This window comes from Pelecanus crispus, chromosome 13 (assembly GCF_030463565.1).
Source record: "Pelecanus crispus isolate bPelCri1 chromosome 13, bPelCri1.pri, whole genome shotgun sequence".
Lineage (NCBI taxonomy): Eukaryota > Metazoa > Chordata > Aves > Pelecaniformes > Pelecanidae > Pelecanus > Pelecanus crispus.
Window position 1 is genome coordinate 5,125,942 of NC_134655.1, and position 14,591 is coordinate 5,140,532.

General features: G+C 45.0%; 1 protein-coding gene across 2 annotated transcripts in view; it reads right to left on the reverse strand.

Moving 5' to 3' along the window:
- Positions 1 to 1,609: 1,609 nt before the first annotated feature.
- Positions 1,610 to 14,591, reverse strand: part of GAB3 (GRB2 associated binding protein 3) — a 68,844-nt gene continuing 55,862 nt past the window's right edge. The window contains exons 5-10 of one of the 2 annotated variants that reach the window (XM_075720461.1): positions 12,118 to 12,173; positions 10,719 to 10,974; positions 8,900 to 8,981; positions 7,135 to 7,237; positions 5,770 to 5,883; positions 1,610 to 4,758 (exon numbers count right to left, since the gene is read on the reverse strand). In XM_075720461.1, coding sequence (XP_075576576.1) covers positions 4,642 to 4,758; positions 5,770 to 5,883; positions 7,135 to 7,237; positions 8,900 to 8,981; positions 10,719 to 10,974; positions 12,118 to 12,173 — 728 coding nt within the window. In that variant the 3' untranslated portion in view covers positions 1,610 to 4,641. The remainder of the gene's footprint in view (positions 4,759 to 5,769; positions 5,884 to 7,134; positions 7,238 to 8,899; positions 8,982 to 10,718; positions 10,975 to 12,117; positions 12,174 to 14,591) is intronic. The other variant, XM_075720462.1, reaches the window with a different exon arrangement.

Consider the following 14,591-nt stretch of genomic DNA (forward strand, 5'->3'; position numbering starts at 1 on the left):
TGTGCAAATATATACAACAAATATTACAGTGAAACATGAGGAAGGCAAGCCCCTTCCCGCTATCAATGACTTATTCCTTCGTAACAGAGATGACTGTTTAATGCTTCCCCATAGATTTACAAATACAAAAAACGTATAATGCTTCGTTCGCACAAGACAAAAGTTTATTTTTATTTGAACTAAAAATATTCTGGCTTTGACATGGCAAAAGTCTGCTATTTTGGTGGCTTTTTTTTTTTTTTTAAAAACCTGAGCAAGTTTTGCGGAACAGGGGAACAAAGGAAAGGCATTGCCCTGTGCTTCATTCTCATCGCAGCATCTGATGGTCTTTGAATTACTAAACCACTGAATCACTTCAAAGTGAATGCAGCTCCAAAATCTACATCTACAACGTAATTAGTGACACGGAAGAGAGCAGGCGCTACCGTTGGCAAAAGGGAGCTGGCTGAACACACCTGGCTCGAGTTAAACGGCTGTTGACATTTCTCAGGTAAAGTGTTCCTATCTGCCAGTAAGGAATTTAATGCTGCCTCCTGTAATAAAGGAATTATAAATGGAAAATGCAGTTTGGTCCAAAAAGCAAATGAGTCTTGGATCTTGCTATGCCTCGTTCAAATGCGTGATCATTGAAAGCCTGCAGAGTAAGGCCATATTAAACCTGAAGCGAGTACAGACCCTGGGAATGCGTGTAGCTCCCGGGAAGCACTGAAATCCTGCTCGCTCCAGGAAAGACGTTCAGATCAGATTGATTTCTTTATGATTCTTTAGGATGTATTTCAAGCAGGTGTTTGACACAGGCTATTCTTGCATTCAGTGGCCACAGACAATTTCAGTAAAAGAGACCCACCTCGTCTCCGGCTCCCTCCCGTGCCTGGGTGCTGGCACGCCGGCTCGCTCACCGGCCGTGCCAACGGCGGGGCGAATCCAGCCGATCACCCTAGCAATAACCACAGGACTGAAACCATTTGGCGTGCTTGTTTTCCACGTTGTCCTGCAACCGAGCTTCATCTGGCAACTCCACAGAGCGACATTTCCAATTAAGCAAAAACTATTCTGCTCGTTTAGCGCTCCTCTCCATTTTAAACGTGAAATCGCAGTGGTGCTGGAGAAGGCACTGCAAGTCCTGAGCCGGGCGATGCCGGTTCCCCCAGGAGACAAGAGTTTCCTCAGGGAACCACTGGCTGCCCGACGCTCATTTAGGTGCAGAGCCTCTCCCTGCATCAGCTCTCATGACAATTTTTAAAGAAATGCACACAAATAACAACATAACAGACCCACAGCATAAACAAGACGCGACCAGGAGCGTGCCTGGCTGACCCCGGAGCCAGAGCTAAGCGAGGGCTCTTGCCTGGGCTACACTTTCAGACATGACACTGTCAAAAGCTGACTCAGGTTTCAGGTCCTTTCACAGGTTTTCCTTCCTCTTTGGCCAAGGGATCAGTGTTTAAGAACAGACTTAATTAAGCAGTGACTCCTTTTTGCTCTGTAACATCCCTCCTCTCCCACCAGCAGGCTCTACGGGTGCCGGCCCCCGGCCGCGGCGGTCGGCAGCATGGCAGAACCATGGGTACGTCCGTCGTCTGCTACAGCAGGGCTGCTGTGCCTCCGTTTGCACCAAAATCCTTAACGATGGGATGGCCACAGCAGGTTTGGCCTTTGCTATCCTCCCACCATCCTCCTCCTCTTTACCCTCTTTGGAGTATTGTGGAATTTGACTAAAACAAAAACATAAAAACCTTGGGGGAGGACTGCTCTGCTTTAAACACTTTTTTTATTATTATTTTTTTAATTGCTTCTGTTTCTTGTGTTGTGCTTACACAAGAATGCATGTCATGGACCCTGGAGCAGCAGGTAAAAACACACCTTAAATGAAAAATCTGAATAAACCCCAAACTTCGCTTGTAGTTCAAAAGTGAAAGTTAGAAACCAGTGAGCAGCCTTTGATCAAGATAAGAGAGCGGTGGGGGCAAGCAGGGGACACGCGGAAATTGAAAGGGGGCCATCCTGGTCTAAGGACAGTCCCCGCCAAGCTGGGTGTTTATGTCTTTCTAGGGGGAAAAAAATACCAAAAGAGCTCTTTCTTTTCTAAACTTCTGAACGATCCATTAGCCAGGTTTGTCAAAGTTTAAATATTTTTACAATAAAGTAGAATAACAAGGGAGTCAGTTGTCTCCAATAACTCGGTGTTTTTCCACTTCAGCAGATTTTCTGACAGCATGAAAAGAAACACTCCAGTCAAACATGAGCTGATTTGTATGCTATTGCAATCCGCATTGGAGGCTGCCATGCCATCACTCTGCAATTTGGGATCTGCAGTAGCATAGCATAATTTTACCTGCTCTTTGTGGATATTTTCTGTCCCCTACTGTAATACATGTCTTAGCTGGTCTTTTAACTCTTTCAGTAAGGCAGCATACACCAAAAGCTTTCAGTGACAGGTATTATTTGTACACCTCGAAAGGCAATTCTTTTGAGCAGAAAGGCAAACGTCTCTGTAACTGTGGCCCTTCCTTACTACGTCTCTCTAACACCTCTGTGGAGGTGCAGATCTCCATCCACCGCCTCTCCCCAAACCCACTTCCCCTGTAGCAATACCACGCCCAGGGCACAGTTGCTCAGAGCTCTCCTAAATCATTTTCAGGACAAAATAACTGGGTTTTAACAAACTAAATTTCACACCAGACAGATGGGATTTATATGGAAAAGTCTGCATTCTTTTCAAAACTTTTATGAACACTAACTTTCATTTTAGAACTTTGGGGGTGGGGGGGAGGAGCAGAGTAGGAAGAAACAGTAGGTCAGCTACCTGCAGTATAAACCCCATTTTTCCAAGCAGCTCTAGTCCAGGACACTTTATGCTCACAGGCCTGGGTGCCCAGTTTGCCCCAGAGTTAATAAAGGCGCTGGTGAAGCTCTTTGCTCTTGCAGGGTACGCTAATAAGAGCCTGGTCACCACGGATCCCCAGTTTTGTATTTGCTCTAAAGAAGCAGCGAGACTTGCAAGCACTTCAGCTCTCTTGAGGTAGGAGAAAAATGGTGTTTCTGTTAGCTACGCTGCCTCTCCTAGCAGGACGTGCGACTCAGCTGCGTCCCTCAGCCTCCCAGAGTGCCCAAATGGCTGAAGCAGAATGGGTGCATGGAGGACAGTAAGTAGGAGGAGCCTTGAAATGCCAGTGGTTTCTGCAATGACATTTCTACCTCTGTTTGGTAAATCAGCACTTTTGGGATGTCAGATTACAGTAATACAACGTGGTAGCAACAGGCACGTGAAGGGAGGCCAGTGACTTGGCACTGTCAAGGAGGAAATCTCATGTAAGGGTCCTGGGCTGTCTGTCCTTGCTGACAGGATCAGAGCTCTTCTGGCTAGCGGGACTTACCTGCATGAGCAAAGCCTGCAAGATCAAATCCAGTGTGGGTCACTCAGCGGTACTGCGTACTTCCATGATTCAAGTGGCTATGTACCTCCTTAAAATAAAGATTGCAGCCAAGCTTTTAAAGTTAAATATGTTATAAACTCTACACATATGTGATCCTGAGATAGTGCCTGTAACAAGCCCCAAGGTAGATAAGCTTCCTGAACCCAGAAGTCCTCATGCCGCGTAAATGCATTGTTGTTTTCTTTTGGCAGGCCTGCTAGCCTCTCTCGGAGCACACCGCGCTTCCTAATTCTCTTTTTTTTTCGGGGGGTGGGTCTAGCGAAACAATCAGTTTGATGACTGCTACCAGCAATTCCAATGGCATTTCTTCTGCAGTTCGGATGAAAGCATTCTTGATCCATTGCCAGTTCTCCCAAGACTTGCAGAAACAGGCTCACAGCTTCCCTTTCTATTTTTTGGCCAGCCAAGAGCTGTGTGCCTGCAGCCTCCTGCTAGAGGAGCAGCTGTGCTGTGCTGTGCTGAAGACACTCCTCAAGATAGGGGAGAAAACATCAGTAGGAATCAGACAAAAAGGCGACAAGTATGAGCCACAATGGAGAGAAGAAGCTTAATACGATGACCGTCGTCCAGAGGGTCAAAGACCATGCGTTCCATTCCCATCTGTACATAGTCCTGTTTGAGCTTCTGACAGCATCAGCTCAGAGTCAGACCTTTTAAACACAGGGGAAAAATATTTTCCAAAATTCTCTTTGCTTAAGCACTATATATTCAAAAAGTTTTTTTATTGTTTCAGTATTTTAGCCCTTAGTTGATTAGTCACCAATACCTGTCAGATGCCCGCTGCCATAAAAGGACTCTGAGCACCCGCAGTATTTGTAGGAATATCAAAAAATAGCTTTAGCAACTAGGAATTATGCAACAGAAGGAAAAGGCAGGACTAACTAGATTAATGCAACATGTAGTGGTTTGTTAACATTAAGTGTATGACTCGTTGCAGAATCACGCCAGAAAATGGTACCATGTAGCTTACTGGTAAGGGCAGTAAAAAGGGTAATGCATTACTTTAGTCATCAGTGAACCACTCACTCATTCAACATACTATTTCCAGCTGAATCAAAGGTTTCCTTTAAAAATGCCATTCCTCTAGAGACCGTAAGCATCTTACAACTCTCTCTGCCTTTGAACTCTACTGTGATAGCTGCTTCATTAACATTGTGGTTCCAGTGCAAAAAAAAAAATCCTCCAGATCCCACATTGTCTTCCTTTAGACTTTTGATTGCCTCTCATCTGTCCATTCCTGCTTAGTGTTCTGTAAAGCTTGAGTCTTCTGTTCGTCTACCTGGACATAGTCCACTCTCTGCTCCTCAGAGAGAAAAGGTTTCTGTCAGGGAGAGAGGAAAAAACCAACGTATTAATTTTAGAGTTGAAAAGGGATGCTAGTGAAACTTGGCTTGATTTTCTGTTTTCCTTTTCCCTTGTGCCTTGATTGCTTCACTTCACCTTGAAGCTCACAGTGACATCAACTGACAAAAGCATTGCTTTACAGCCTGCTTTAGCTATAATTATCCATCTGTCACCCTGTCACTCAGCCCAGCACAGTGAGCGAGGGAAACGTGCTGTTCTGGCTATTTCCATGCAGATAATCATTCTCTTCTCATCTGAGTGATCCTGCTGCAGGGATAACCTAACTGCATTTTAACTAAAGGGATGGTTTAAATTTAAGGAAGCTCAGGAGTCTTGAGTCTTTTGCATCCAGGAGTATTAGCTGATAGCGAAAACAATACACAGGACATAAAATGGCCCAAACCAACAACAGGTTCGTTGCTTTGCAATGGTACCTACCCACCACCTGGGCAGGTTATAAGCTCTTTGGAACAAGGAATATATTTTCTCAGCATTGCTAAGGAAATTGAAATGCTTTTGGTGATTCAAGAATAAAGATGCACATTTTGCCATGTTAGAAGAGATGGTACAGTTTTACCCTTGAATTTATCATGGGCTGTAAACTTGTTACTGCAAAGAGATTTGGGGGAAAACTAGCAGGAAAGGGTTTGTGGAGACTTGATGAAAATGAAAGAGCATGCAGAGATCCTGCATGCACCAACAAGCTTGCCCACAAACCCCCACGGCTGCACATCCCAGCAGAGTCTCGTGCCCTCTGCCGAGCTCGTGTTAATGGCAACCCCACGACTCACGGTAAGGACACCTTGTCATCACCCTAATAGTGCTTTTATTATATTAATCTTGAACCTGCCACAAATGCAATCAGCTGGAAACATGCCTGGCTTCATCATGATACTTAGGGCACCTAGCAGAGTCTGATTCTTGGTCTTGTTTTCCTCCCAGCAGACAAAAAGATACGAGGCTGTGGGGTTTTTCAAATGACTCATACCTTCTGTACAGGGGATGGGGAAGCAGAATTAAAATCCAATGCTAAGTAATCAAGGTTAGATTTCCTTGTCCATGGAAAAGCACCACTGTATGGAGATGTTGCCTGTCTCTGTTCCTGTCAGGAAAGAAGAGAAACTTTTAATGCTCTTAAAACATGATCCCAAAAGGAAGCAGGACTACAGCTGTGAGGTGGGAGACTCATCTGGCAGCAAGCGAGTGAGGAGGGTCAGCACCCACGTAATTGTCTATGCCAAGGGTGCGTTTCGTGACCAACTGCAGGATAACACTGATTAATTTTAGGATGGCATAAAGGAACTGTGAGAGCCTTTTTCACCTGGTAATTATGGCAAAACAAGCAAACTGGGCTGATTTTCATTCAATGCTGTCAGGAAGGACTTGCACCCAGATTCTCAACCCAAGTCCTTGAAAGGCTCAGATTTGCAGGGGTGCCCTCTTAACCATCATCATTCTATGAGTTTGAAGAAATGGTGGTAATTCTGTTCAAATCTAGCAACTGGAAATTTATCTCAGGAAAATCACAGATGACCACAAATGTAGGGAAGGTTTTATTTGACTAGAAAAACCAAATGGAGAGTAGTTACAACTGGAACTGCCCCCCGAGCAGATTTTGATCTAGTAGAGGTGTGGGTTAAAATTTGAGGCTATGGTTCATGGAGATTGTGGTCAGTTTTGCCATGTATTTCTACAGCCATTGGCCACTGGGCTTTGGTTATGGAGCCAAATCTGTAGACATTGGCTCAGATCAAGGGATTTGAGATCTATTTCCACCTAAAATTCAAAGGAAACTGAGATTCTGGTCTTTTGCAAGATATGGCTAAAGAGTGAATGAAGAAAAGGAAGCCACAAAGCCAGATGTTCTTCTTTCATGGGATGGGAAGTGGGGTTAGTGCCACCAGCCAAAGCAGAAGCAATAAGAGACTTTAATGGGAGTTCTGTTTCTGCACAATATTTGGTGTGTTTCTTTAGGAAGTGTACTAACGGCTTTCTGTCATTTCCTAGGAGATTCTGCAGGGCACACTTTTAAAAGGTGAAAAGATTTAATTTTCCTTTGCCTTAATGAGTTCTCATGTAAATATGGCTGATCCCTGTGATCTCTTGGAACTGCTCAGCAACATTCGTGGGCGAACAGCTGAGTTCTGCAGAGCAGAAGAAGGGCTTCCCTTATCTCTCCGTAAATTGGTCCCAGTGTCTTTGGTTTAAAACCGTTTCATCATTTTTTTAAAAAAACAGAAGGCAAAGGACAAACCTCCTCAACATTTTTTCTTAGAAAACAAACTTCTGCATTCTCCATCAATGTGACAGAGCAGAATAAAGCAAAGGATGGCTGTGTGAAAATGAAGATTACCATATGAATGTAACTTTCTTCCTCTTCTCCGGAAACTGAATTGGCAAATATTCTTGCTGAATTAATACCGTCTCTTTCTGGTGAGATAAAGCTCATTCGATTGCTATGAAGAAAAACACAGGAGAGGTTAAGGAAGCATCTTACAGATGCTCTGAAATGAAGCCAAAGCCTGACACAGTCCATATGGTGAATAAACTCACACTAACGCTGCAGCCTTTATGGAGAGGATGTCCAAAACCACTCCTTAGTTCTAGAAAAAGCATGCTATATTGCTATGAGTGGTTTTGTTGATTTTTTCCTGGGATTTATGAAAGTTTGCCATCTCTGGTATGACAGAAAGCATAAACCATTGGAGCAGTTCTCCAACAAGGGGCACAGAGACAGATACCATTCATCCGGGTAATATGTGCCACTTAGTTGTGCGGGTATCCACATTTTGGAGATCAATGTGAATTAATCAGCTACTGGAGGCGCAAGCAGAGGAACTTGTCTGGCTTTGAACACAGTGTAAACACATGCTATCTGTGCTATAGAGGTGGCTGCAACTAAGCCCTCGTACAAGGAAATCTCTACCACTAACACAATCGTCAGAGGTATATCATGAGTAAACTATTGCAGGCCGGCACAATGGGGTTAGTTATTCGGAAATGAGATGGCCACTTTGTGCAGCATGAACAAGTATAATTCCTTGTGCTTTATTAGTTCCGGGCATACTTCTTCTTTAGTTTTGTTAATGTAAAACATGCAAATTCCCTCTGAGCTTGTTATCCTTCAGGACTCTGCACTGTGTCAGCACTAATTAACCACAGCGCTCTGGCAGGGATGCTTGGGAGGCAGGCTACTGGGGTTTCCCTAACAGGCAGCATGTGGCAGGCAGCACCAAAGGGCTTAACTGGCTTTGGACTGTATGGCTGGGAGAGGGGTCTGCAATTGTGAAACTGCCCATCTCGTGTCCCTTTTGCCCTCCAACAACTACCTGAGGCGGCGGGAGTGGAAATGGCACTCAGGCTAGTGAAAAACCACATTTTCCGGAGTGCCTGGGGTATGCAGAGGAGGTTGGTGGGAATTCCTGGCTTTTGCATGCACACTTCATTCAGCACAGCTGGCTTTCCTGTCAGCCCTTCCCCGTAGTGCCAAGATCCCCCCAACCAGCAGGCTGCAGTCCTCCCCTGCTCACGAGTTCCCTGAAGAAGAGTCTTTCACTGCCCTTGGAGCCCAACAGTATCATCTATTCATACTTGGCTTTAGGACCAAAAGAATTTGTTTTACCCCACAACTAATTTCCAGTGACAAAAGGTCACACCAACAGATCACATCTGAATTGCTGTGTGGCAGTGCAGAAGTCTGCACCCAAGCTACAAGTCAGGCAGATCTTGTCTGGTCCTCCTTTGCTATATTAATTTTCAGGAATAAAAATGGCTCTATCACTTTGAAAAAAATATAATTAAGGCATGTGAAGCTTTTAGCCGTTGCAGCAGCCACACCAGAGTGCAGACCAGCTCCAGCCTTTTCAAAAGGAACCTTCAGAACAGACTGAGCATCACTGCGTGATGCTGAATGCACTGGAGCTGCCCATTGTGAAAGGGAACCTTGTGTTTTAGAGACAGCAAAAGCCTGGGAGATGCTGGAAGGAGCCCTGGGGGAATTTTTGTTTATGGACTTTGCCAGGAAACTGTTTCTTGTGGGATGTGGTAAGTTATCTTCAACTCCATTCCACAATGTTAATGCTTAAAAGATTGGAACGGCAGGTTTCTTGTTGACTTACTAAGGCACAGTCCACATCCTGGTCACGGCAGCATGCTCCCGGATTGTGGAGAGGTTCCTCAGGTCCAGAGGAGGTGGCCGTGCTGCAAGTAGATATAAAAGGAAGTACATTTCCAATAGCAGAGCTAATGAAAAGTATAGACTGTTTAGAAAAATGCAGTTTTATATTAACAGCAAGAAACCAACAGAGTATTTCACAGAACATAACTGATATAACCAAGACAGAAATCAGTAACAAATGACCACTTCGGTCAGCTCTGGAAAGCAAAGTCCCTCATTTACCCTAAAATAACAGAATAAATACAATGGGCATAAGGAGAGCAAATGCCCCACAAGATCCATGTGCTTGCCTCAAATCTGCTCTGCATATGGTGCCTTCAACAGGAGAGGCCAGTTCAGCCTTGATCTGGTTTCGGCTGGGATAGAGTTAATTTTCTTCCTAGTAGCAGGCATAGTGCTGTGTTTTGGATTTAGTAGGAGAAGAATGTTGATAACACACTGATGTTTTTAGTTGTTGCTGAGTACTGCTTATGCTAGTCAAGGACTTTTCAGCTTCCCATGCTCTGCCAGGTGCACAAGAAACTGGGAGGGGGCATAGCCAGAATAGTTGATCCAAACTGACCAAAGGGCTATTCCATACCATACGGCGTCATGCTCAGTATATAAACTGGGGGGGGTTGGCCGGGGAGCAGCGATCGCTGCTCGGGAACTGACTGGGTATCGGTCGGCGGGTGGTGAGCAATTGCATTGTGCATCACTTGCTTTGTATATTGTTATTACTATTATTATTATATTGTTATTATTATTATTTTACTTTATTTCAATTATTAAACTGTTCTTATCTCAACCCAGGAGTGTTTCTCACTCTTACTCCTCGGATTCTCTCCCCCATCCCATCGGGGTAGGGGGAGTGAGCGAGCGGCTGCGTGGTGCTTAGCTGCTGGCTGGGGCTAAACCACGACAAGCCTACAGGTCAAACCAGGTTTTGGGCTCTCTTCTAAACAAAAAGGTCCTACACGTGGAGATCAAGATCCTTCCTCTCACCAGTCCATGTATATTTTCCACCCCATTCTCAAAACCCTCTAAGAAAGGACCTGAGCTTGCTTTGCTTCCTGGCAGTGGTCTAAATTTCTGTCCCCACTTCACAGTAGCATTTCCTGAACCAATTTCTGAGTAGCCCTGTGGCTCTGCAGCCCAAAGAGCTTTAATGTAGGTTAGGCTTAGGCAATTTCTCCACTGCAAAGCTGAATTTCGTCCCCAGTATATCCTCTGGAAGTGCAACCCAGATTTTGGAGATGCCATGAAAAGCAGGAGTGGAAAATTACCATCAGTAAAAGCATCTGCAGGAAATTCCTAATTAAACCAAGACAGCTGCGCCTACCCAACAGAGGTTTAACCAACAGCCCACACATCAAGTTTGAGTATTTCAGTGTTTGGATGTCCTGTTCCTGAAAGGTCAGGGAGCTGGTGAGACAGCAGTATCAATACTTCAGAGCTGCAGGATTTAGTCTGCTGCCTCTCCAAGGCTATGTCCATTTGGTGATTTGCAGTCAGAGTGGATCTGAAGCCGTGCACCATGCTAATGCAGCCACCCAGTCTCCAACTGCAAAAGTAGGCACAGACGCTCTTCCTCTGCTCACAAACAACCCTGCGGATGCATCCTATGTTACAGTACTATAAGCCACTTACACAGCAATTCAATCCCTCTTCTAGAGCTGGAAGCACTTTAAAATGTGCCAAGGACACTATCAAAGGAAGTCACCCATGTCCCCGCTATCAGGACCCGCTGGCTGCCAATTACATTTCAGGTCTGGGCTTACATTTCCTACGAGGCTTGAGGTCTCGGTTCACTGGAGGGGGCTCCAGGTCTGAGGGAAGCTCAGGTAACGGGCTGGTGAGTTTTTCAGTGCTGACGACAGGGAAGGTAAACGTGGCTGAGCCAGGGCTCATGGGGATGTAGCCGTCAGGTGAACAGTCGGAGCCGGGCGCAGAGGGAGAGGTGCTGGGGCGCATGGGTACGTAGCTGTCCTCCGTGCTGTCCGAAGCAGTTGAGTAGAGTGGGGAGAACCGACAGGGCTTCAGAAGCAAAGGAGGAAAAGAAAGAGAAACAGGTTGATAAATGAATAGTTAACCCCCTGCAAGCCAGGAGGTGCTGTGAGCTGGCAACAGATCTGAGCCAAGCCCCAGGCCAGGAGAGTCCTGACGTGACCTTTCTGAGAGGGGCAAGCTGGAAAGGCACAAGACAAACACATGAGTTCAGACGTACTCTCCAGCTTTGGAGAGCACTTCTGAGCTTCGCAAGTCACCCCTGGAAACCAGGACCAAACTTATTGGTCACTTAAGTAGGTTAAACCCTCCAACTTCAGTGAAGCTGCACTTGACTCTCCCAGCAGCAATTCTGGCCTATCAAATGAAGGAGGCTCCTTCATAGAAAAAAAACATCTGGAAGGGGAACATCCGATGAACTAGATTTTTGCTAATGTGGAAGCTGAGAGAGCAGGCACACAGACATACTTCTGATAGCTGAGAATAAACACTAGAAATTAATTTCATGCAGGTTAGAGCTGGCTGAGTGGTGAGAGGGATTGATTACAAAACTTGCAAGCTTTCAAAGGGGAGAAAAATAGAAGTTGCTCACCACCAGAACTTACACACAAGCAGCAAAGGATCTCCCACACAGAAGACAGTGTCCAGCGCCCCGCAGAAGACTGGCTATGTGACATGTGATGGTGCTACTACATATAACCATGTCTGTCAAAGGCTGAGTCAGGGAGCTTTGGACCGACAGAGCCCTGAATCACAGGTGCTTTGAGAGCAGAGACTTTCCTATGTCCTAAAGAGGAGATATCCCTCAGGATCATGAAGTGATAGGCTTCTTTAGATCCTTTTTTCAAGAGATAAACAGTTTTCTGAGGTGCTCTTGGTCAACAGTTTAATTCTTGAAGACACTGGTACCCTTTTTCATAACAGACCTGGCTTCACCTACTTTAAAAAAAGGGTGCTCAGTGTTGTGGCCTCCCCCTCCCTCCTCTCTCAAAGGCTTCCTGCAGCCACGAAGCAGCAACACAGAAGTTGCCCAAAGCCAAGTGCTTCTTCCATTTTTTTTATTCTTCCTCTGAACACAGGAGAGGAATGATTGAATATCAGGATGTGAAATGATTCACTTTCTGAAGTTTGTCATGTGCCAGTGTTTTAAATTTATGCAAGCAGAGTACTTACCAAATTCAAGCTAAGCCTCTTATCCCGACTTCTTAAGGAACTGCCTTCCATGTCTGCTGCAAGGAAAAGAAAATTATTAAAAATGTGATAAGGCAGCGCAACCTTATGGAGATAATTCTGGAGTAAAGCATATGGCTCTAAAATTAGAGCTTTATAAAGATTCCATAACTCCTAGTATTTATCCTAAACGAGGAAATCCAATGACACTTAAGCCCATAACCAACTCAGTAGTATTTCAAGAGCAATTACATCTATTTTAAGTATGATGAACCAGGAACATGTTCATGTACAATCCAGCTGTAACTTATGCTTCCTGTAACACAAGCAGTTGGGGAGAAAGACTGGTGTGGTGTGGAGAGAAGGCAACCAAGCCAAAATTTAAACCCAGCTCCTGCTCTAGTCCTGCTCTGTCTTCCCATCTGTCAAATTGGGGAAATCAGATGAAAAGGGACTGTAGGGAATATTAATCCATTATTGTTTGGAAAATTATTTGGCAGCCTCGTATGTAAGGTGCCAGGAAAGCACGTGTTATTGTACAGAGGGTGCCTGGGGGAACTTAATGGTAGGAGATAAATTCTTTTCTTTGTCACCCAGAAATGCTGATGTGGTGCAAGTGGCTCAAGCTGATGGGGAACAAACAGCCAGAGAAAAGGTCACCAGCCACAGCGTCCCCTTGTGCAGGCTGGCCTTTGTCTTGGTGTAGGTCCATTTTATTTTTGAAGCAAAAGGCAAAAAACCTGAAATCCAGCACTCAGTGCATAGAAGAACAGCAGTGCGAGATGCTTACAACCACCACCCTTTTCCTGGAAAATGATTTTCTGTGCAGAAAATGGCTTTTCTGTGGGAATGCCTTAAAACCATGCAATGATGTTAATCCAGTCCCTGCTCTTATGGTGGAGTTGTCAATGCTGCACTGCAACTGGGGGTCTTTGTAGTGGTATCAGCATAAAAGGCAAAAGTGCTAAACAAGAAAAAAGCAATACTGTTTGCGTGGAAACATATTCAGATAGACACAGTCACTGTCCTGGGACAGCTATATTTATTTAGTATTTTGGCAAAAAGACATTCAGGCGCAATGCTCTGGCAGATGCCAGGATACAGGTGCCTTACACATGTACAGCTTGTTCCCCTTCACGGTACTGCAAGCAGCATACACTGCCTTTGCACTGGGTTAATTACATCCATTCAGCTTTTACAGGTTGCCAAGGGCAAAAAATGAAGTAAGTAACTTGAGTGGGCTCACTCTGGGAGCTACTGAGGAACAGCTGCTTTCTCCCTGTTTCTTTTTCCAATCTTTCTTGTTAAACACATTTTAATTCAGAGTTTAACCTTTCAAATAGTTTCAGCTGTCCTTATGGTAAGAAAAAATAGCAGCACTTATTAATTCATTGCTGCCCCCTGTCAGGCAGAGATAACCTTGCAGCACGGTAGCAGAACAGGACATTTGGCCACTTAATCCTCTTAAAAACATTTTGGCATAAATTGGGTTGGAGGAACATTAACTATCTCAAGCGCACTGGCAGCGTTAGAGCGGCACGCGTGCAGAAGCAAGAGCAGCACCTTTCAGGGAGCAACCAAATGTAACTGATAATTAAGAACACCAATTCCACTGATGGGTGTTTCTCCAGAAACCTTCCAAGAATTGTTTGTACACTGATAAACAGGCTGGACAGAAGTCTCCTTGCTGTGGCTTTTGAGCTTTAAGAGCAAGATCTAACAGCCCCAAACAGCGGTTGGTCATTCAAACTACAGGAGTCTAAAAGATGCTTGTCCTTAAAAACCTACATTTTCTTCCTCATCAAAAATGACACATCCCTGCAAAATACTTGGTGATTTCCAGCCAGGTATTCCAGCTGCCTCCTTCTGTTCTGTGACTCCACAAAATAAAACTTTCTCATACTGCGTATGCTGGCTTTTGACACCTTGATGTTCTGGGTTATTGACTGTTATTTTTGTTTGTGATGATGGTATTTCAAGAGCAAGTGGAAAAGTCACGTCAGCTCAGAGCAGAACTTGCTTTGCAGCAGAGCCTCGCTCTGCAGCAGGTTTTCAGGCTACCCTGACTGAAGTGCAAGGACAGAGTGGGATTTGCTCAAGGACACACAGAGTCCCTGGTTCAACTGGGATTACGTCCTATCCCCAGTGTCTCCCTGGCTTCCCGTTCTTTACTCTAAGCTGCAAACAGACATGCCACTGTTATGGAAAGGACTGCATGTAGCAAAGCAGCACAGCTACAAAGGCACTTCCCATGTGCAAGCCCACATTTTGACCTGCATAAACAGAGTTTGGCATTGCCTGATTCAGCTGGCTTTTCATTTTTGTTTTTCTACTGCTTTCTTTTTTGGAGAGGGAGGGGGCATGGAAAACTAGCAGTCATGAGGCACCTCGAAGAGATCACAGCCAAATTGCTGCCCACTGCTGCTGTACGCACACCGAGGGGCTTTTACAGAGCAGGAGCTGAATGCGAGGGACAG